This window comes from Heptranchias perlo, chromosome 7 (genome assembly GCF_035084215.1).
Source record: "Heptranchias perlo isolate sHepPer1 chromosome 7, sHepPer1.hap1, whole genome shotgun sequence".
Lineage (NCBI taxonomy): Eukaryota > Metazoa > Chordata > Chondrichthyes > Hexanchiformes > Hexanchidae > Heptranchias > Heptranchias perlo.
In genome coordinates, this window is record NC_090331.1 from 52,900,623 (window position 1) to 52,925,133 (window position 24,511).

A 24,511-nucleotide genomic window follows, 5' to 3' on the forward strand; every position below is an offset into this window, starting at 1 on the left:
AATATTAAACTGTTTAAGTACCACATAATACCAAAATAAAATGGTGGGTCAGGTGGTGGGGGCAATCACATAGTCAACACATCATGGAGTTACAAGGCTTGGGTTTGCATCCTCAATTCTCAACATGCCAATCTATCTACAACTGAGAAGAGGCAAGGTAATTCTCAACAGGGAAAAATTGGAGACCACATCCCACTGACCTCTTGTGCACTTCTGTGCATTGGTTTATAAAGTATCTTTCATAGGTCACATGTCCACCTTCTCAGGTGTGTGACTTAAAAGGCCTAGGGTGGGGGGAGAAAATAAATTAAAAATGGAAGGTTAAAAGTAAAGTTGCATTAATGTGGCAGTTCTGAATGATATTAGTTTCTTACTAGGGGAGATTGATATCATGAGATGATGCTTTAGCATTCTTATGCACTGAACTCCACTTTTCACTCCAGTCACACATTTCTTCGGCTGCAATAGAAGTGACTGCAATGGGATAAAATGGCTTAAACAATGTGTTATTGTGCCGTGCCATGCCATACTTACGAATATTAATTGGTGAAACCCATCTTTAATATATTGTAATTCATTGAAAAACTTGTCATTATTTGCAAAAAACTATTTTTACCGTGCAATTATGCATCAACTACAGGATTGTGTAATTTCATTTTTTTGTATTGAAATATATAATAGATTTAGTGTTATCTAGTGAAAGTAGATCTAGGCAAAGATTTGGTATTCATAATTGTTGATCATAGGCATAAGCTATAGATATTGAAGCATCTGCAGTACAATATTTTTAAATCAAACCTTTGAATAATTAAATACTTTCAGCTGTGAAACATGTACATTTTTCCATCGGGGTACGCTATCCATAAGTAGTTACAATACGCTCCGCACGAAGAGTGTTATACATAAACAATTGAATACATGCAAAATAAAACAAAATATATTTTAAATTCATATTAATCTCAGAACAAATCAATTGAAAAAAATCATGATTTATCTGTGCTTTTGACCATTGAATGACTACTGTAGTATTCAAAAGAGTTAACAAGAATCAATTCACCAGGCATTAGATTTCACAATAGTCAGTGTAGTAATTGGTTTATGGACCAGCCACAACAATATCAGAGTTGCTACTTTAGATGACTTGGTAAGTAAATTAACATCTGGCATTATATTACATATTGCATATTATCCACATCTAGAGAATATGAGGATTAAGGAATAAATGTTATCAAAGTTACTTAGCGATTGTTACTTTGGTGAATTTGTCTCATTGCAGCCATTAAAATATAGATTTGTTCTATCAAATTGACACCGCAATGATATCAGTTACCTGATGCATCTTAACTCATAAGTTAATTGACAAGGCAGAGTATCAAATTTAATAAGAGTTCTTTTTTGTAAATGCAAAATATATTTCACAGAGGTTAAGTACAATTCATAGTACTTACTACAAGCTTTTTTCTAATGATCTCAAGTTTCTCTGCAGCAGCAGCTAAGTCAGAATTGGCTTGCACAAGTGCTTTACGTTTGAGTTCCACTTCACAGTAAACCTGTCAGTATATAAGCATAATCACCATTAACATTATTCAATTTATCTATAATAGTGGAGGCGAGCTCAGAATGGAGGTAAAGTGAAAAGATTTATTTGTAATATATCTGCAATCTAAAAACCAAGAAGAAGTGAGTTGCAAAATACAGAGCTTTAATTAAAGTACATTAACTACAAATTCTGTACATATATTCCACTCTTTCTCTCTGCTTCACTGATCTCTCCTTCCTATCCCTTGCATACGTGCTATCCTGTGCTTTTGCAAGCATGGGATGTTCTGGCATGCAGATAGCTCCATGGATACTGTCAATAATGCTCCTTTATTGACCCTGTCAATGTGGGGTGAGATTTTTCGTCCCCTTTCTCCCTCCCCCATGCTTCATTTTAAACATAGCAAATTCACCTTCAAAGGGCAGCTGAATGTGAATGTCAATAAACCCAGATTTTGAACTCAGCTCTCCTCATTTAGCAACCAGTGTTCTTACACTGTTGCTACTGTGTGATTATCATACCACCAATAATTCAGCAACCTTTTTTTAAAAACATGTTTATGCATACAAACAATGTTTTGGGGAGTTACAGAGTTCAGGAAGTTCCGAGTAAAATCAGTGACTTAATCAGAGAAGGAGGTTAACAACACAGAGAAACCACCATTACATTTCTGCATACACTACATAATTAAAATGATTAAGAACAGTGTGAGGACAGATATTAGTTAATAAAGTACATCTTTTTTCGTTGTGTTTTTTAAACATATGCAAATATCACAAAAATGAGTTGTGGTACATGATTGATCACAAATGTTGGAGTCCTAAAATGCTGTTGCAAGCCAACCTTGTAAAGGAACACTCAAATTGCAAGCAAACATTAAACCAGGTTAATACTTACATACATCTTTTGAAAATGACATCGTGACAGGCATGCAGATAGAGAAAAGGTAACAAAAAATGTTGAAAATGCATCACAACAAACAATGAAAAATTATTCTGTGGAAAAAACATTAATTACGCTGTAGTAAGATGAATTAGCCACTCATCATTAATGAGAATGTACATTTTGTGTAAGTTTTAAGTCTATCTATGATAGATGTGCTACTACTGGCAAAATACATCATGATAACACTTCAGTCAGCAATGAAATGTTCAGTTGACATATGTTCTCTTGCAAAGCATTCAATCATGCCTAAAACAAGTACTTTTGATTGGTTAAAAAGATATATATCAAATATTGCTATAATATGCCTTCTGCTGGTCTATATGGTTTATAAGTGAAAATATTTACAAATCACTACAGTTCATTTTAATTCTTCTATCCTTTGAAGTTCAGTGCCAATTATTTTAAATAAAGCTGTCAAAGGATAAGGGAAATGTAACCACAATGGGCATTTATTTACAGGACTATATAAAAAGCTTTTCCAAATAATTTTTAAGTATAACACATCAAAACTAATCTTAGCAGTTTCTTTGATTTCATAGAGAAGAAATCCCAACTCTACATTTTAATGATTCACATTCCACCTAATCTGACATCTGTATTGATTCCAAAATTACAGTTTCACTGGTCTTAACTGAACAGATATGAAGTAATATTCTGCTAATGGCTGTTTCAAGGCATTTTAATGCATATTTTTGGGTGAATTTAACTATTCAAGGTGAAGGATATTAGTGCTGGAAATAGAACACATTTTATCATTCCGTTTCAGTATCGAACACTCCCATCTCACATATATTACAGGGATAACGTTTACCCTTTACCCATAATCCCAATTAGAAAAGCATTCACTACTGCACCAGAATGAATTTTCCATTTCCGCACCAGCCATCCTGATAGGAACAAAGGAACAGGAGTAGGTCATTCAGCCCTTCAAGCCTGTTCCACCATTCAATCAGATCATGGTTAATCTGTACCTCAACGCCATTTACCTGCCTGTGATCCATATCCCTTACCCTTACCTAACAAAAATCTATCGATCTCAGTCTTGAAAATATCTATTGGCCCAGCATCCACAGCCTCTTGGAGGAGAAAGTTCAGAATTTCCATTACATTTTGTGTGAAAAAGTGCTTCCTGATTTTACTCCTAAGATTGTAGCCCCTGATTCCGGATTCCCCCAGAGGAAATAGCTTCTCTGTATCTACCCTATCAAATCCCTTTATCATTTTAATCACTTTGATTAGGTCACCCCTCAACCATCTACACTCAAGGGAATACAACCCAAGTTTATGCAACTTGTCCTCATAATTTAACCCTTAAAGCCCCAGTATCATTCTGGTTATCTGCGCTGTACCCCCTCCAAGGCCAGTTTATCCTTCCTGAGGAGGTACACAAAACTGAACGCAGTTCTCCAGATTGGGTCTGACCAAGTTGTTATGTACAACTGAAACAAAACTTCCTCTCCTTTGTATTCCAGTCCCCTTGAGATAAAGGTCAATATTCCATTATCCTTTTAGATAACTTTTTGTATCTGTACACTAGCTTATACCGATGTGTGTACCTGAACACCCAAATCCCTTTTCTCCTCCACAGTTCCTAATCTTTTGCTATTATGAAAATATTGTGATTTGTCTTTCTTGGATCCAAAGTGGATGATCTGACACTTGCCCACATTGAACTCTATCTGCCACAGTTTTGCCCACTCACTTAATCTGCCTATGTCCATTTGCAACTTCCTGCTCCCATCTACACAACTTACTGTACTTCCTAACTTAGTATCTACAAACTTGAATATGCAACTCTCTATTCCTTTATCCAATATGATATATATGGTGAAAAGCTGAAATCTCAGCATAGATCCCTGAGGAACATCACGTGTCACATCCTGCCTTTCAGAGTACATTCCTTTTATTCCTACTCAATGCCTCCTACCTCCCAACAAATTCCATGCACTCTCATTTTTGCTAACAATCTCTTATACAGAACCTTATCAAATGCCTCCTGAAAGTTTGTATTGACAACATCCATCAGCACTCCTCTATCCATCTGATCTCCTCAAAAAATTCAACTAGATTAGTCAAACATGACTTGAGCTTCACAAATTCTGGCTGATTCTCTTTGATCAGCTCATATTTATCACCGTGTCCCTGATGATAGATTCCAATAACTTCCCCAGAACTGACGTTAAACTGACAGGTCTGTTGGTTTCTCCCTCTCTTCCGCCTTAAATAATGGAATGACATTTGCAATTTTCTAATCCAAAGACACAATTCCAGAATCTAAAGAGCTTACCTGTATCATTTAATATCCTAGGATGGAAACCATCTAGTCCTGGAGATTTGTCTACCTTAAGTCCCATTATTTTCTCCATTACCATTTTAAAACTTATATTAAATCCACTAAGTTCCTCCCCTTGACATATTTTTAGGTTCCCTTGTTTTGCCCTCCTCCTCCATTGTGAAAATGGATAAAAAGTATTGATTTAACACGTCTGCTATTTCATTATTATCCATTATAGCATCACCTGCACCTGTGTTTAATGTGCCCACATTCCCCCTTACCATTCTTTCTCTTAACATTATTATAAAAAGTTTTACTGTTAACTCTGATACCCCCTGCAAGCTTTTGCTCATGCTCCCTTTCTGCACTTATTATTACTTCCTTTGTATCCCTTTGTTTTTTTTATATCGCTCTTGCAGTCTGCTGGATTTCCATTTTTCTTTGCATTTGTGTGACCTGATATTTCTAAAACCATTCTGATTGCTCCTTATGATACTTTGCTCTTCAAATGTTCATTTACAGCATCTCATTAAATGCCGGCAAGTATTTTTCCTCAATGGAAGTTAACCTAATTAGCCTGTAATTACCACGCCGTACTCCTTTTTTGAATTTACATTTTCCATTCTCCAGCCCTCAGATGCTTCTCCGGTGTTTATGGAACCTGGTGTAAATTAAAGGGCCTGCTCGTGAGTGAGGGTCGGTGCAAATACGTGCAGACCACTGGCTGCGTGCAGCAAAGAAAAACTTACTCAAGAAGTTCCTCTCCAAAACAAAGAAGAGGTTTTGGATATTTCTCCAGCGTTTATGGAACCGTGCCCAGTAACCTGAATTTTGCTTAGTAGGGATAAAGAAAGAAGTTGTTGTATTTATATAGCGCTTTTCTGGACCTCAGGACGCCCCAAAGCACTTTACAGCCGATTAAGTGCTTTTGAAGTGTAGTCACTGTTGTAATGTAGGGAAACGCAGCAGCCAATTTGCACACAGCAAGGTCCCACGAACAGCAATGAGATAATGACCAGATAATGCTGATTTAGCGATGTTGGTTGAGGGAAAAATATTGGCCAGGACACCAGGGAGAACTCCCCTGCTCTTCTTCAAAATAGTGCCATGGGATCTTTTACGTCCACCTGAGAGGGCCTCGGTTTAATGTCTCATCCGAAAGATGGTACCTCCGACAATGAGCACATAATCTAGGCCGACACTTCAGTGCAATACTGAGGAAGTGCTGCAAGTCTCTGGAATTTCTCTGGATAGGATTGTTAACTAGTCAATGTTAGCAATTGTCTCATTCCAATTGTACATACCAATTCAGAGCATCAGGCTCAGCTCCTCTAAACCAGTATCACAACAATGTCATCAATACTCTCAGTTTAAATGTAGAAGTTCAACAGAAATAGACATGAATAAGACAAAAGGAATATTACATTAATTTGAATTATTTGCTAATGATATTGTTGGTGAAAAATTCTCTTTTTAAGGTGCTAATATTATTGAGGGTCACAGGTAGGTAGCATATATATTTTATATGTATATACTATTGCAGAATCTGTAATCTATTTTTTTCTTCTGATAAAACATTTATAGTGTTTCCAAATTTTGAGTTTAATGCCACTGGACAGAATAAATTGGTGTTTGTGTTTACTTCGGTAATATTACAAAACCCAACAAACCAAATATCAGCAACCCTAAAAATAACTAACTAGTACAGCGACATCGTTCCAGTGAAATCTTTCAATGACACTGCCTTTCATCTGCATTTTCCCCTCAGCTCACCCAATCAAAGGATGTGTTTTCAGATGCAAATATCTGAATTGAGAAGAGGGAGATGGAGAGCAAGTCATCAAGACAGCAACTGCTGGCCATTCAGGCCATAAAAGCAGTTGTGAGCACCACAATATTGAAGTAATAGACTAGGTCCCATTAGCTAGGGAGGAGATGCTGACAGGTGAGGGATACATGGAAACTCTAGAGCCATTATTTCAACAAAAAAGCTTTCTGAAAATACTCGTAAAACCAGATTCAGTAAAAGTCTCAGAGCCAACTAAAAACATTGATAAAACAGATATTGGTGCAAACTAAAAATTGGTCAAAAAATAATTATAAAACAAGAAACCCTAAATATTTTAGTTATCAAGATCCTTACCTCATGGAATTTAATAATATTTATAACCCAAGCACAGAGTCCAGCAGCAGCTGATGACTTTGTTCGCACAAACTCTGGATTGAATTCAGGGTCTCCAAGATATTCTTCTTTTATATTTTTGATAGTGGCTTCAGGGATATGCTCTTTATCAAAGTTAACAATAGCCTGTAGGAAATCATCCACCTGAGACAAAATTTAAAACCAATTCGGGTAAATGGCATTCAAGTAATTTAACTACCTTCCCTGTACTCAACACATGCACAAAAAATAAAAAAAACAACAAAAACTCGCATTCATATAGTGCCTTTAACGTCCCAAGGCACTTCACAGGAGCGTTATTAAACAAAATTTGACACCGAGCCACATAAGGAGATATTAGTACAGGTGACCAAAGGCTTGGTCAAAGAGTTAGATTTTAAGGAGGAGAGAGAGGTAGAAAGGTGGAGAGGTTTAGGGAGGGAATTCTAGAGCTTAGGGCCTAGGCAGCTGAAGGCACGGCCGCCAATGGTGGAGCAATTAAAATCGGGGATGCACAAAAGGCAAGAATTGGAGGAGCGCAGAGATCTCGGAGGGTTGTAGGGCTGGAGGAGGTTACAGAGATAGGGAGGGGCGAGGCCACGGAGCGATTTGAAAACAAGGTTGAGACTTTTAAAATCGAGGCGTTACCGAACCGGGGGCCAAGGTAGTACAGAGCGCACAGAGGTGATGGTGAATGGGACTTGGTGCGAGTTTGGATACGGGCAGCAGAGTCTTGGATGAGCTCAACTTTATGGAGGGTGGAAGATGGGAGGCCAGCCAGGAGAGCATTGGAATAGTCAAGTCTAGAAGTAACAAAGGCATGGATAAGGGTTTCAGCAGCAGAGGAGCTGAGGCGGGGGTGATACGGGCAATGAAATGGAGGTGCAAGTAGACGGTCTTGGTGATAGAGTGGATATGTGGTCAAAAGTTCATCTCAGGGTTAAATAGGATGCCAAATTTGTAAACGGTCTGGTTCAGCCTCAGACAATGGCCAGAGAGAGGGATGGAGTCGGTGGCTAGGGAATGGAGTTTGTGGTGGGGACCAAAGACAATGGCTTCGGTCTTCCCAATATTTAGTTGGAGGAAATTTCTGCTTATCCAGTATGGGATTTTGGACAAACAGTGTACGCATGGAACCTGAAGCCGACTTTTTGGATGATGTCGCCTAGGGATTGCATGTAGATGAGAAATAGGAGGAGGCCAAAGTTAGATCCTTGGGGGACTCCAGAGGCAACAGTGCGGGAGCGGGAAGAGAAGCCATTGCAGGTGATTCTCTGGCTACAACTGGATAGATAAGAATGGCGAACGCAGTCCCACCCAGCTGGATGATGGAGGAGGGTGGTGTGGTAAACCCTGTCAAAGGCTGCAGACAGGTGGAGAAGGATGAGGAGGGATAGTTTACCATGGTCGCAGTCACATAGGATGTCATTTGTGACTTTGATAAGAGCTGTTTCAGTACTGTGGCAGGGGCAGAAATCTGATTGGAGGGATTCAAAGATGGAGTTGCGGGAAAGATGGGCACGGAATTGGGAGGCGACAACACTCCAATCAAGGACTTGAGAGGAAAGAGAGCTGGAAATGGGGCGGTAGTTTGCAAGGACAGAGGTGTCAAGGGTGGGTTTTTTGAGGAGGGGGGCGATGATGCCAGATTTTAAGGGGAGTGGTGCAGTACCTGAGGAGAGGGAACCATTTACAATATCAGCTAACATGGGGGCCAGGAAGGGAAGTTGGGTGGTCAGCAGTTTGGTAGGAATAGGGTCGAGGTTGGGTCTCATGGTCAAGATGAGCTCAGAGAGGGCATGAGGGGTGATAGGAGAGAAACTAGAGAAAGATGTTAGTTCAGGGCTAGGGCAGGGGGGAACCATAGGGAAAGTTTGGTTCGGTGGGCTAGGGGAAGGGAGGGAAGCGGCAGAGGCAGCTGAACGAGTGGTTTCAATCTTAGTGACAAAGTAGTCCATGAGCTCCTCGCACTTGTTTGTTGGAGGTGAGGGTGGAGGAGGCAGGGGAGAGGGGTTTAAGAAGACGGTTTGTAGGGAAGAAGAGAGCCGGCGGTTATCTTTGCATTCCAAGATGATCCTGGAATAGTGAGCAGTTTTAGCAGGGGAGAGCAGGACCCGATAGTGCTTTATTGGTCCAACCAGATCTGGTGATGAATGGCTAAACCAGTTGCCTACCATAAACGGTCAAATCTGGGTACCTTGGAATAAACGTATGTTATCTGTAAGATATAACGATATTTTAACATGGTGAAGCACTTTTAAGATTGCCTTCACTTTAACTGCTTTCAGACATCTCACTATTACTGTCAATGCAGCTAGGTTCCCAGCAAATAAGGCTGCCATTGTACTACCACTTGTCAATACAAAGTGCTCATCAATGCAATAATGGCAGAATAAGTCAGATCTGATATCTGACTCCTGAGTGCATTGAGACAAGAGTTATGAAACCACAGCCGACACTATCCTGGTATAAGGCCACATTTTACAGTGCCCAGGTTCCTCCTGAGTACTTTATAAACTTATTTCTGGCTGTTTTATTGCTAAAAGAGAAGTAATGCTCTCATCATGCTCTCACAGCATTAAAAAAATAGCCATCTGGTGAGTGGAGCTCGTTGAATGTGTCTTAAGCATGAATGGCAAGGGCTCCTTTGTCACTGAGTTCAGTGCACTCTATAGTGAAGTGCAGCCAACAGTGTGACTTGGTTTTTCAACTGTAGATCAAACTCTTGAGATATTGGCTGAGGCTGGTATCTGCAGTACAATTGCAGCTTAAGATTGCTAGACAAAAACAATAAATTTTATTTGCTGAAATTTTCATTTTGATTTTATGATGTCTGTTTTTGTTTTAGTTTCTTTTAGTTGTAGGGACATTAGACAAAGTCATGCTGTGTATTTCACTTTTTCAAGGCTATAGTACTGATGTTTACTCTACCTAATAAGGTTGGATCAAAAATAATTATTGTTAATGATGGGAATGAGTAATTACAATAAAAAATGATTGCAGATGTGTTTCAAAACCTTGCCCCAGGGATAAGCATACAGAACTACATTGTTACAGACAGAAATGTAAATCAAATTGATTAAATTAAAATGCATTAAGTCTGCTATTTGTTAAACGTATGAGCATTTTAGTAATAACCCTTGTAGGTTTTATTTGCATCTGTGGTAGTTTGCAAAATGCCTTAAATGTTCTTCTTAGAAAACTTAAAAATGTATATTTCACTAGATTGAACTGAAAGTGTGACAGTGAGACATTGACCATGCATATTGGTGATGGGTGATTCCAAATACTGTCACTGTTGCATCAAATGAAAAAATATAGTTAGCACCAAATTCTGGTTAATCAACTCCAAACTAGTTATAAACTAGAACTATACAATTTAGCAGAGCTCAGTATGTATACACCGAGAAGTAAAAGTCAGGACCCCATTCTCAAGTTTGAAATTTAATTTGATCTAAATACAATTATGCAATGGAATTCTTTAATATGCAAAAGGTAAGAACGGACAAAATAATAATATATAATAACTGATGATACCATCACTGACTATAAAAAGAGCAAATTGAAGTTTGGTAACATTACACATATATCAAGGCATCACATAGGATTTTCTTGAATTGGATATACTGTGTACGAACTCAACTGTTGTAAAGAACCAAATATGAAGTCCAAACTATGCAATGTTCAGAATTTTTATTTTGTACCAAGCAATTCTATTATAACATGCTAACTCATATTTTCATGAACACATAAATCAATATGCTAGTCATCTTATGCAGAATCAATTATTAGCATCCCTATAGTGTGAAGAGAATCAATTATAAAAGTCTGTGATTATGACTGCACAGAATAATTTGTGTGTTAATGATTTTGTTTCCAGACCAAAGATTTTTCAATGTGATATTTAGTAAATTTTCTTCACATATTAAGGTTACAGGGCCTTGTCGGCAGAAATAAATGTGATCTGAATTTTAGATATCTGCTGTACAATGGGCAAAATCAGTGAATTACTTCTATACATATACGACTATAAATGTACCCTCTCAATTTATATTTCTCTAAAAAAAAAATTCACAGAGGAAAACAAATCTACAACATACAGGCAGAAATATCTTTGGTGGGCATTTTATTTGTAACTGAATTCTTTGTGGCAATATGAAAATCTGATTATAAATGCAGCATGGATAAAAATTTTTAGTATAAAATGTTCAACCCTTATGCAGATTTTAAAATGCTAGAAGTGTTTATACTGATATGGATATATCACATATATACACACAAAGGGTGTCTGATTAAATTGGTTACTTGAAATTGATTTAGTGGTCTAACCTTAATAGCATTTACATGTGATTATTAATATGATGTTACCTTGCTCATATACACTTTAGCAGTTTTCCAGCTTCGATCTTTCGGAATTTTCCCATTAGGAGCTAAAAGCACCTGGACTGCAGCAGTAACATTCATAACGATTGGAGGTGGATTTGGAAAAGTTCGTAATTCTGTCAAGTTTGACTATAAATACGAAAAGAAAAAAAATACTAGTTATGTAATTTAGTAAAATACTAATGAATCACTTCTTGCAACCATTGTAGCCTGGTCTCCATACCCTGTTTAATGTGTTCAAGGCAGCATTTGCAGCACTAAGTGCAGGTTCAGCTTTAGCAAGGTCTTCTTCAGATTCCTGCTGTTGCTTTGACACTTCTGCTCGGATAGCAGTTACCTGCAACAACACTTCTGTCAATGAAGCTGTTAAAGAGTATTTGTTGCCCGTCATATATTTACTTGTTTAAAGTTTAATTTTGTAGCACTAACAAGTTATTGTAGCCACTTTTCTCTTAAATCACGTAATAGCTTGTGATACTTTTCTTTTAAAAAGTCTTAAAATAACATTGTAAATCTGCCGGTTGGGTATTATTTTTCCAATATAAAGATGCTACTGCAACACTGTCTATTATATAGTTTTTATCCTCTTAGCTTTTCAAAAATGCAAGTTTCCAAAATATGATGTTACGTATTACTTGAATAGAAATGAACTGGATAAGACAGTACAAAATAATAAGTGATTTATGGAAGTGCCTTTACACAACAATTCATAAAAACTGATCAATTAATATATTCTCAAGTTGTTTTATACTTGTATTTTACATTTTAACTGCTACTTAGTCCATCTCACAAAAGATACACTTTTTCTGGCTGTGAACAGTTTTAATGATAACTAATTATAGATTTATGCAATTTTGTGAACACATCAAAAATCTCAGCACTAAAACTTTTGGCTTCTGAAAATTCATATTCTTGGTAACCGTCTCTGGACAACGTGGCATCAGTCATGCATGTACCCTTTGCTCTTCAGCATCTGCAATAGCTTTCTCTTGATTTAGCTTCTCAGTCTGCTGCCCTACTTTGGTGATCAGTGCCTCAGCGTCTTTGTTCCTTTGGTGAAGTTCCATTTCTTGAACAGCTAGTTTTGCCTTCAGATCTTCTACCTAGATAATTAAAGCAGAGACATGCACTGTTTCAAATATAAAAAAGCAGACTACTGTAACTGAGTTTTTAATTTTATTATATAATAACACAATCCATTATCTTTGGGGTCAGAAAGTTAAAAGCAGTTGGTGTCTGGGGAACTGTAAAGCATTCCTTTGTGTCTTGGTTGAAACAGTTTAATTATTTTCAGTCCTCTATGGCTACATGCATAGTTATACATTTCTCTACAAGCCCAAGAGAGACAAATACACAGGAGAAAAACTAGCAGCGATAAGCAGTAACGGATGTTACTTGCAAGTTCACATTTGGCTTGGTCATATAAGTCACTGTAACAAAATTACTTAATTCCTGCTAAATTTTGTAAATACAAAGTATACCTTTTCTCATCCATTCAACAGTGCAATTAGATCTACACTAATTTTGTTTCAAATACTCACTTGTGAAGCCGTAGTTTGAAGTTTTTGAAGACCATTTTCCAGTCGCTCCTTCTTTTGCATTAGTTCTTTTCTTTTCTTATTCAGCAAGTTTTGATACAACTTAATTTGTTCTAGGAAGCTTTTTGGAGTGGTATAGTTATAGTGCTTCTCATTCTGCTGATATTTCACACTAACTTCATTCACACTTACGTGTGCATGAGCAATAAACTGACTAATAGAAGATTTCACTTCAGGCTAGGAGAGAAACAAAATAATGGGAAATGTTTATTATAAACTATAACATTTAATCCATCAACACTTGTAGACTATGTTAAAGTATTTACAGGTATACCTAATACTTTTTTTTAATGTTAGTCTTTTCTCAGCGCTCTATATAAATTAGCTAAATTTGATCAGAGTAAATGTTAATTGCATAAATTAATACTACATTAAAGAAATAACTATCATGGCTGTGCTAGAAGTAACAATAAAATGTGTTCATATTTGCATTTATAAATATACTTAAATGTAGCCATTACTATATTAGGTGCTTTGATAAGGATTCTATAAAATTACTCCAAAATTAATTAAAATTTATCTAATCCTTAATTATGAATGCAAAGGAATAATATAATTGTTTAGATAGGTGTCTTATGATCTAAAAATGTGCCATCAAATTCCTTGCCTGCAGTATAAATACACCCGAAACTGATTACCCACTTCACAAAGGTTTAGGGTTTCAGCAAAGATATAATTTTTGAAGCAAAAACCAAGCTGTAGAACTTTAACTTGGCATATACACTACCACAAACAAACATGAAATTTACACAAACTGGTCAGAATTTACCTACTACAGATGACAAAAATGTAAAAACATTTCATCTCCTTCAAGGAAAATTATACGTAATATATTTTGACTTTACTGCATATCGACAAATGCATTCCATTGCTAAAAACACACAATACTTCCAGAATAATAAAGTTTCATTTCAAAGATCTTATTTGAAAAATCAAACAAATTCTTTGACACGCCATGCTGTTATACAAATACTTTTTGCCCTATCCCTACTTTGCATGGAAAATGTATTTTCACAGTTGTCAGAATGATGGACAGGAAAAGAATGATCAGGCTGTGGCTGTTTGCTTGTACCTATACACAATGGCTCAGCAGGAGTCATGGTGTGTTGGTGAGACTAACTGTGTCCCGTTTTTTAACATATTAAGTTTGTCTCCAGGACACACATGGCTTCACTAGGGTGCCTAACCTCATTCATAATAGATGCTAATCTTTTCAGGGCTGACTGATGACAGCACTTCCTGCCCTTCACGGAATTAGAGCTGGGTTTTATCAAAGGACTTGAACTGCCTGCTAATTAGAGTAATTTCCTTTATCATGAATTATTTATTTCCATTGGTAACTGATCACTGCGTCATTAATGGGATATTCTAAACTCAGTTTTCACACTAATGCACACTGTATCATAAGTGTTTAAAAAACTCATGCCTCTGGTCAAATATGTTCTGGGACAACATGCTCCAGTTTTAGATAAATCAACTGTCACTCTTCTTGCCTTATTAAAAAATGTGGTCAATTTAAGCTCGACAAGCAATACATTTAAATGACCTTATCTGAATGCAAATAAAGTTAACAAACATATAACTTCACTGAAGAAAAAGAGCTTTTAGGTTTCTTAGGAATACAAATATAAAATTATTTACAGCATTAAAAAACTCTGCATGGTGCATAATTAATGTACCAGAAGAAGTCTGCCAGTGCATAAATGAGTTTAAATTCCTAATATAAAGACTAAATATTTCAAAAGGTTTATAACTATGCATTTAAGACAAGTGGCATACTTTGTGAAAAGGACAAAAATAGGTTGTATTTTGACATTACATGTGTGAAAAAGTTGCATTTCTATGTTAGATACTAAGGTTACTAAGCTTGCAATTATTTGCATTTAAGTGAAATGAAGCCATACTAAGATTTGTTCTACAAGCAAAAATATCCAGAGGTGTCACATTGGTATAAACATTTAGTTATGGATACAAAAACTCCATATCCAGTGAAATTAGTAACAAATATTTCAGTATGAGTTTCTATAATGTACAATAGACTAACCTGTTAACTCTTCCACTATAACTGGAAAAATTCTGAATAGTGGATATGTTATTAATAAAAAAAATCTTCAAATTACCATAATGATTAAATTTCTAACCAGTAGGCTCCTCTGAAGGCTTAATGAATTTATCCAGTGAGTCATACAGATCTGGATGGTCTCGGTTTGATCCCTGTTCTGTACTGAGTTACCTGATTTCAGCTGGAGCGACAGTAGGGGCACTACAATTAGCCTCCGTGCCCCTGAGCTAGGGAGGGGAAAATCAGCCAGTTCCCAGATATGATTACTATCCAATGACCTCATATGTGTGGATGTCAGGCGAGTAAAGGATCAGACTCAGCTTTGCTGCATTCTGCAGTCAATTAGCCTGCCAACACTCATCCTCAAGGCTCACACATGAATGAAAGCCACTTGGATGAGGTACCAGAAGGTGACTGCCAGTTGTAGAACTGTACCCCAAAAAGTGTCAATTCCTTCAGGAAAGGATTGTAGCAAAGAAAATGGAAATTAAGAAATGAATAAATAATCAAATGAATAGATATTATTGAACATACAACAAATAGACAGCAAATCAATATACCTGGCAATCCACAAAGATAGTCTGGGTGGTATATTTAGATAAATATGAAAAAGTTGAACAAACAACTATGAATCACTGAGTTTCTAATGGGTCATGGCAGTTAGACAGCAATGTTATTTTGTACTCATCAAGCCTCTATTGAACATTAAGCTTATAATGATCAAAATACATCAAATATCTGTACTTTAAATCTGTACAGCTTTCAGTGTTTGATCACAGGAAATGATGCAACAGAAATGTGTGTTGCTATAGAATATTTTTGAGCTACAAAACGAGTCCCATTGGATTCAACTATTGGTCTGGTACTGGAGTTACATAAAGGAACATATAGAAGATTCATAACAGAGAGTGACAGTTTATGAAAAATAATTCAGTAATTTTGTGCTTGTGAGTTTTGTCTTGCAATTTCTCAAGTTCAAACTCTTTAGTCTTTGTAAAACTGTTAGTTGATTGTTGTATATTTTGACAAATGCTTTGAATTGTTGGTGTACTATGGAAACATATGTAAACTAGTAGAGTTCAAAAATAAAATATCATTGTCCATTTAGGGTAAATGCATTGTCTGAAGTTTGAACTCAACAATTGGCAATGACATCAGGGCCATTTCAGTCCAGCAATATGCTATTTGAGCTCCTTCTGGAATGAAATGCCAGTCACTGGTTTATTTATCATTCATTGAGTCTATAAGACTTGGAAGGGGAAAATCCATTTTTAATTTCATAATTAAATAATTCTATAGGTGGCGAACTGGAAACTCCATGTTGCACAATGTAACACACAAGCAATATTAAGTTTACCTCCAGTCCATCAATTTTTTCAATGAAACTACGGCTGACAGATTCCAGTGCTATTTGGGGCCATGGGTGAAACCAGTCAATGGCTGTGCAGTTCATCAGAGCTGGGAACTTTCTTGCTCTCATCCGAAGAACAAAGCCCACTGGAGAGAAGCATAAAACAACCTGAAAAATACATATTTACAAGTAAAATTACTATGTGTAAGAGAAATTAGTATCTTCAGGTTTTCGAGGCTATAGTCAGGCATTCCATGAATTCAACTGATGATTAGAGGAGTATTTTGCATGGTAAAGAGACTTGTAATGAGAAAGATGCAGTGAGGAAAGACAAAAATGTCAACATTAATGATACAGGACTAAAAACAAAGGTAATGTGACCAAGTCGTATCCTCTGCAAATACCACATTAATAGGCCCGTTCAATAGGTAAGCTCTCCATAAAATGGGGATGAATTTTCAAACACTATTTACGCCATTTTTCTGGGGTTGTGTGGCTATTCCAACAAAGCACAGCGGACGAACAGAAAATCCCCTGTGGAAACTGCCACCATTCATAATGGAAAATAGGCTGATGGGAAGCTTAATAAAAAGATGTCTGTAGGACTTTAAGTAGCTTTGAATTGAAATTCCAGTTCTGTAATAAAGCAGTCATTGAGACAGCAAGCATTGCAGAGAGAAATGTAATGGGAACCATCTGGGTTTGGAATTTTAAAAGATGCCATATTATCCTCCTTCCTACCACACTTTGCCAAGTAGTTGAAAGTGCTGAGGCAAACTGCAATGTTGTTTGTGTTTCTCAGTAATCGGGTGCCATGCATCTTAAAATACAACATTTGATTCAGAACCATATTCCAAAAATAATTAGTAAAATGTTACTCTTATATTTAACCTCCAAAGTGTTAAATCCTGTGTCTGCGTATTTTTTTAAACTGAATTCTTCTTGCAGCAAAATATGTTAACAAGCGGGACCATAGGAGGATCTATTACTAAAAAAATAATTTCATAATGCATTATTTGTAATTGCTGAGCTAATTTCATAGACCATCCGTCCTTGAACTTACTTGTGTTGAATAGGAAGGATGCCAGTGAAAGGAAATAATAAAAAAAATTAACATATTACTTTGATTGAGAAATGCTATTAATTGTTTCCAATGTCACAATCAGTTTACCACACTTGCCTCTTATTGGTAAGACAGTATTAGTTATTATCAGTCTCTATTGCAGACCATTTTACAGGCCTTATAGCATTACAGTTTGGCACCTATAGTCAATTTCACAATGTTAAATGTCAATTTGAAAATATTTTCTTTTCTTCACTTATGTAAATGATTAAGTCCAGAAAATTTGAATCCACTATTTCTAATGTCTTCAATATAATGTTGCAAAAATCTTTTAATATTGTTGAATACACAATCAGAATGATAAGAGTTGCACTTTTTCTGATTCTTTGACATATCTAAATACTGCAAAAATGTCCTAAATAAAGCATGACCCAAGGTCCCCTTACAAAATTGTGAGAATAGGAACTTTGAAATACAGGATGTCAGAATGAGATGTTGTTACTATATTCTTAATTATGGAGAAAAACATATATTCTCTTTGTTTTTGTTAAAATAAGAATTTCACCACTTGGTTGTTATTAAGCCATATATTGATTTCTAATATTGGAACTAAAAGCAGAACAACTATAGAAATATATCTATATGTTAATGATGGAATATATTCAAATATAATTCTACTTTATTTATAATTAACAGAGTAAGTGAAATAGGGATAATGCAAGATGACCTTTAACTGTTGCCGAATCCGGTCAATAAAGAAATGCCAGCAGTTCTCTCTGGTGTCCAATAATCCAAGACCTCGTAACTCCATCCTTATGGTAGATATAATACCATCCACTTCATCATCACTGAACAAATCTGGAATATCCCCTGGATCACAATAGTGTATTTATTTATTAAAAGTTTGTGTACAACATTCCCTTTCGTTTTCTACATAAATAATGGATTGAAGCTATAAAATGTATGTAAACACAGTAATGCTGTGAAAGAATAATGTTTTTACTGAGGCATCACAAAATATTGTTACTAAACTTAAACTGAAAAATCTTGTGTAGAAGTTAGGCACAGAAGAGTTAACGTGGTTACATTCAGGCACCCATAAGTCTGGGAGAAAGCATTTGTGGTGGTGAGTAAAACCACAGGTTAGTTAACTTGAAGATGAGTTGACAGAAATTCACTTTACAGGAGTTAAGTCTAGAACAGTTTAATATGTAATTTCAAATGTAATACAGATGGCTACAAGTTCTATTACTATGTTTATGAATTGAGGCTAGTAATCTTACAATTAGGTGCCAGGTCTATGTTGAGAAGAGTGACATATTAAACTATGATCTTGGCCCCATAAATCTGTTGAACAATTTCTATTGAGTACAACATCTATTTACCACAGCAATGTTGAACATAAGATTGCATCATCTAGCATTGTAGGATACAACTATAAGGCAGCAAGTCACTACAAAGAATTGAAATACAATACAACATAAGGAAGTACAGTACAAGAAAAGACCATTTGGCCCATTCCCTCCACAAACTATACCAATTTACCCAACCATGGATGCTAAACAAATTTTCAATTTTATGAGGCAGTTGACAAATTAGTGGATATGTGGAACAGACCTCCAGTAAAAGCAGTTAATGTGGTGTCAATTAATGCCTTGAAAAACAGATGGATAAAAATCTGGTTACGAATGGGATTGAAGATTAAAGTGATAAGTATAGACAAAGATGATCAAATTCTTTAGGGAACACGATGGTTCCTGTGCTGCTGGCACCATGCAAATGTCACCTCTGGAAAGCAACCAACTACAGTTGGACATTAGAGGTATAAGATCAGAACGATATTCTGGAGATTTGCTTAATTACTTTTGGGCAGAATCAGATTAAGAATTCTTGAGGTCCTGGGCACCAAGAATATTCGGGGCACCTCTGCACCCCCAAACTGTACTTTACAACCTCGAGGTAAGAGTCTTAGAGACACTAACCTTATGTATTTAGAATTGGTGATTTTATGTTTTACATTATGCCCTAACAGAGTTTAATTTGAATATTTACAATACCAGTTTAACCGGCCAGCACACTCAAGTTAATATATTTAATTTAAAGTGAGATAACAGAAAATGGTGCCCTACAAAACACCAAGTTATATCCACTTCTACTTCACATGAGAAATTACTTACCTGTAGAGCAACAGGTACGGAAGGAGGACAAGGAAGGAAAAGAATAAATCCGGGTCATTGCAGACTGCACTGCAGCAGTTTTCATGTGGTTAGGGGCGGAAAAGATTTAGCACCAGAAGTTCCGAGAACCAGGAGGCATGTGCAAACCACATGCATGACATGCAAACTGTACCTCCGAGAAAGAAAGGAAAAGAAAGGAAAAGAAAGGAAAAAGAAAGAAAAAGAGAAAGAAGAAAAGAACTTGCATTTAGATAGCCCCTCTCACAACATCAGGACGTCCAAAAGCACTTTTGAAATGTAGTTATTGTTGTAGTGTGGGGAAATGTTGCAGCCAATTTGCATACAGCAAGGTCCTACGAACAGCAATGAGATAAATGACCAGATGGTTTTAGTGGTTCTGTACATTAGAACTAATGCAAATACTATTTGTGTATTAAAGATAAGTAATTCACGATCTGGCATTAATTGAGCATGTTTATTTCTACCCAAGCTCTTAAGTTTGTTCCTGGGAAATACTAAGACCTTTTGTTAATGCAAAAAGCTGCATTAACGTTATAGTTCTGAGAAAAGGTCATTGACCTGAAACGTTAACTCTGTTTCTCTCTCCACAGAAGCTGCCTGACCTGGAGTACTTCCAGCATTTTCTGTTTTTATTTAATGTTTCTTTTGTTTGTTAAGCAGCGATTAACATGGAATGTGTGCACATTATCATTCCCATACTGCATTAATTTCTCTCTGTCAAAGCTGGCATTAAAGCACTGGAGGGAACCAGAAGAATTTGACTGGCGAGCAAACCAAAAGATATTGGAGTGTATTGTGAATTGTGCTTTTGCCTCAAATTTGTCAGTGCTAAATACGTCAGAGGTGGAACAGCAACAATATCAGAGAATAATGATCCAAGGGGTTTGAAGTCATTGAAGGCAAATTTTCAGGACTCTGTAATACTCTATGCACACAAGTACTCCCAACATGCCATTTACCTGGACCTCAGCAAGGAACAGCGTGCAAGGCGGCTGGACGCAAACAAGGATGCAATCATATGGAATAGTGTCTGGACCAATGCTGAGTGGCAGTAAAACTGATCTACATATTCAATATCTATGACACTGGCTGCTTCCAGGTACCAACAGGAGACAACACTTCAAAAGCCAGTATTGAAGTGATGCCTCCCGTTGGTATCTGGAAAGGGTTACTAACCCCTTAATGTTCAGATGGCATGTGACCACTGACAAAACAATTATCCAAGTTAACACTCATTTTCCAGGGGTGCTTTCTATGCACATATCTTGAGAATCAAGGGTTCAAAAAGAACCGACAACTGGACAACCAGGAACACTACAGACGGTTACCCGCAGATCTGACCAAAGAACACACCCACCAGCTCAACAAACTGATCAAGACCTTCGATCCAGACCTTCAAAGCATCCTACGCACTCTCATCCCACGTACTCCCCGCGTGGGAGACTTCTACTGCCTCCCAAAGATACACAAAGCCAACACACCCGGACGTCCTATCGTATCAGGCAATGGAACCCTGTGTGATAACCTCTCTGGATACGTCGAGGGCATCCTGAAACCCATCGTACAGGGAAGCCCCAGCTTCTGTCGCGACACTACAGACTTCCTACAAAAACTCAGCACCCACGGACCAGTTGAACCAGGAACACTTCTCACCACGATGGACGTCTCGGCACTCTACACCAGTATCCCCCACGATGACGGCATCGCTGCAACAGCCTGAGTACTCAACACCAACAACAGCCAATCTCCAGACGCCATCCTACAACTCATCCGCTTCATCCTGGATCACAATGTCTTCACCTTCGATAACCAGTTCTTTACCCAAACACATAGAACAGCCATGGGGACCAAATTCGCACCCCAATACGCCAACATTTTCATGCACATGTTCGAGCAGGACTTCTTCATGTCACAGGACCTCCAACCAACGCTATACACCAGATACATCGATGACATTTTCTTCCTATGGACCCACGACGAAGCATCACTAAAGAGACTACACGATAACATCAACAAGTTCCATCCCACCATCAAACTCACCATGGACTACTCCTCAGAATCGGTTTCTTTCTTGGACATACAAATCTCCATCAAAGACGGGCACCTCAGCACCTCACTCTACCGCAAGCCCACGGACAACCTCACGATGCTCCACTTTTCCAGCTTCCACCCTAACCACGTCAAAGAGGCCATCCCCTATGGACAGGCCCTGCAAATACACAGGATCTGCTCAGACGAGGAGGAACGCGATGGACACCTACAGACGCTGAAAGACGCCCTCGTAAGAACAGGATATGACGCTCGACTCGTCGATCGACAGTTCTGACGGGCCACAGCGAAGAATCGCATAGACCTCCTCAGAAGACAAACACGGGACGCAACCAACAGAGTACCCTTCGTCGTCCAGTACTTCCCCAGAGCGGAGAAACTACGCCATGTTCTTCGCAGCCTTCAACATGTCATCGATGACGACAAACACCTCGCTAAGGCCATCCCCACGCCTCCACTACTCGCCTTCAAACAGCCACCCAACCTCAAACAGACCATCGTTCGCAGCAAATTACCTAGCTTTCAGAAGAACAGCATCCACGACATCACACAACCCTGCCACGGCAACCTCTGCAAGACATGCCAGATCATTGACACAGATACCACCATCACACGAGAGAACACCACCCACCAGGTACATGGTTCATACTCCTGTGACTCGGCCAACGTTGTCTACCTCATACGTTGCAGGAAAGGATGCCCCAGAGCATGGTACATTGGTGAGACCATGCAGACACTGCGACAACGGATGAACGGACACCGCGCAACAATCGCCAGACAGGAGGGTTCCCTCCCAGTCGGGGAACACTTTAGCAGTCAAGGACATTCAGCCACCGATCTTCGGGTAAATGTTCTCCAAGGCGGCCTTCGAGACACACGACAACGCAAAATTGTCGAGCAGAAATTGATAGCCAAGTTCCGCACCCATGAGGATGGCCTCAACCGGGATCTTGGGTTCATGTCACGCTACACGTAACCCCACCAGCAGGAAAAAAAAAGTTATCTGTTTTTAATACAACTGGACATTCTCTCTCTCTCTCTCTGCCTCTATCTGTCTGTGTAATCTGACCCATTGTGTATTCAGTATACTGGGATGTACTGTTTTCCGTGGCTAACCTGTCTGAACACCAACGACACCTTTGATTGGCGTGATCGTGCCCAGCCTAATATAAGATATGCGATTTGAGAACCTTTCACTCACTCACCTGACAAAGGAGATAATCTCCGAAAGCTTGTGATTTTCAAATAAAACTGTTGGACTATAACCTGGTGTTCTAAGATTCCTTACATTTGTCCACCCCAGTCCATCACCGGCATCTCCACATCAAAAAGGAAGACAGACTGCAACATGACTTCCAGGCGACATGGGTTACCCAATTCAAATGTGGGTGATGACACTTCAGTGGAACCTCATTCGTTCCGCCCCTCCCCTTCCTTTGGGGCTTTGTGTAAGTTTCCAGGGCAGGGGAATGAGCTGATCACTGGAATCACCGAGCAATCAGCTGATCCCTCAGATCTCTTGCTGCAAGACTTTGAGGAGGCCTTCCTTCTTCTGCTGCTTCCTCGCTTTCTCCTGGTCTTGCTCATCCGATAAGGACTGCTACTGCTGCTGCTGCTCTGCCTCCTCCAAATGCAGGCCTCTCTGAATGATTAAGTTGTGTAATATGCAGCGCATCATTACAATGACCCCACCTCAGGCATAGTGGTGTTGTGGAGGGACATCATGAGCCATGTATGTAGGGGGTATCCCTTGTCCCCCAGCAGCCATCCTATCATGTTTCAGGAAGGGTTGAATATTGGGGGATAGTTGGGTGTCGCAGGATAAAAGTACCGCGACAGTTGCCTGGGTACCCTGCACAATCCTGTTTCTGTGATCGGAAATGAGCTGCACATTGATTGCGTGACAGCCCTTCCTATTCATGGGGCATGCTGGCTGGTGTATTGGTGCCATGACAGCAACATATGTATAGCCGATGATGCTCTGGATGCAAGGGAAACGAGTCACTGCTGCGAATTACTGAACTCTTTTCTGTTAATGTCGCTGTGGAAGTTGATGTAGTGGTTAGCCCTGGCAAACCGGGCATTGGTGACCTGTCTAATGCAGCTGTGTACTGCAGATTGGAAGATGTGCGCTGTAGCAACCTGGAATGAGCCAGTGGCAAAAAAGTTAAGATTGTGGTTACTTTTACAGCTACGAGCAAAGCATAGTCCCCTGGTCTAGCAGCAACAACTTATATTTATATAGCGCCTTTAATCTAGTAAAACATTCCAAGATGCTGGTCTTGTTGCAGGATGCTGCAGAGGTCTGCAACAGCCTGCCTAGAGAAGCGCAGTCACCTGATGCACTATTCTTCAGATAGATCCAAGAAACTGACTCGGCCTATTCACCTGTGTGCTGGGTAAGCCCTCTTACGAGCAGCCTCCTCACCTGCTGTCATCTAATAGGCCCAGGTGCTGTTTGTGCTGGTTGCTCAGGCTGCTGCTGCTCTTCTTCCTCAACTGTTCCTCCATCCAAATGAAACTGCCAATAATAGCACCCATAAGCATATAAAGCCTTAGAATCATAGAATCATAGAAGTTTACAACATGGAAACAGGCCCTTCGGCCCAACATGTCCATGTCGCCCAGTTTATACCACTAAGCTAGTCCCAATTGCCTGCACTTGGCCCACCACTAAGCTAGTCCCAGTTGCCTGCACTTGGCCCATATCCCTCTATACCCATCTTACCCATGTAACTGTCCAAATGCTTTTTAAAAGACAAAATTGTACCCGCCTCTACTACTGCCTCTGGCAGCTCGTTCCAGACACTCACCACCCTTTGAGTGAAAAAATTGCCCCTCTGGACCCTTTTGTATCTCTCCCCTCTCACCTTAAATCTATGCCCC

General features: G+C 38.5%; 1 protein-coding gene across 1 annotated transcript in view; it reads right to left on the reverse strand.

Moving 5' to 3' along the window:
* The window catches only part of dnah9l (dynein, axonemal, heavy polypeptide 9 like), a 329,459-nt gene that overhangs the window by 68,375 nt on the left and 236,573 nt on the right, over positions 1-24,511 (reverse strand). Inside the window, exons 54-61 of the mRNA XM_067988173.1 lie at positions 18,106-18,248; positions 16,322-16,483; positions 12,846-13,079; positions 12,261-12,407; positions 11,528-11,641; positions 11,290-11,433; positions 6,904-7,086; positions 1,449-1,550 (exon numbers count right to left, since the gene is read on the reverse strand). Of these exons, the coding sequence (XP_067844274.1) occupies positions 1,449-1,550; positions 6,904-7,086; positions 11,290-11,433; positions 11,528-11,641; positions 12,261-12,407; positions 12,846-13,079; positions 16,322-16,483; positions 18,106-18,248 (1,229 nt within the window). The remainder of the gene's footprint in view (positions 1-1,448; positions 1,551-6,903; positions 7,087-11,289; positions 11,434-11,527; positions 11,642-12,260; positions 12,408-12,845; positions 13,080-16,321; positions 16,484-18,105; positions 18,249-24,511) is intronic.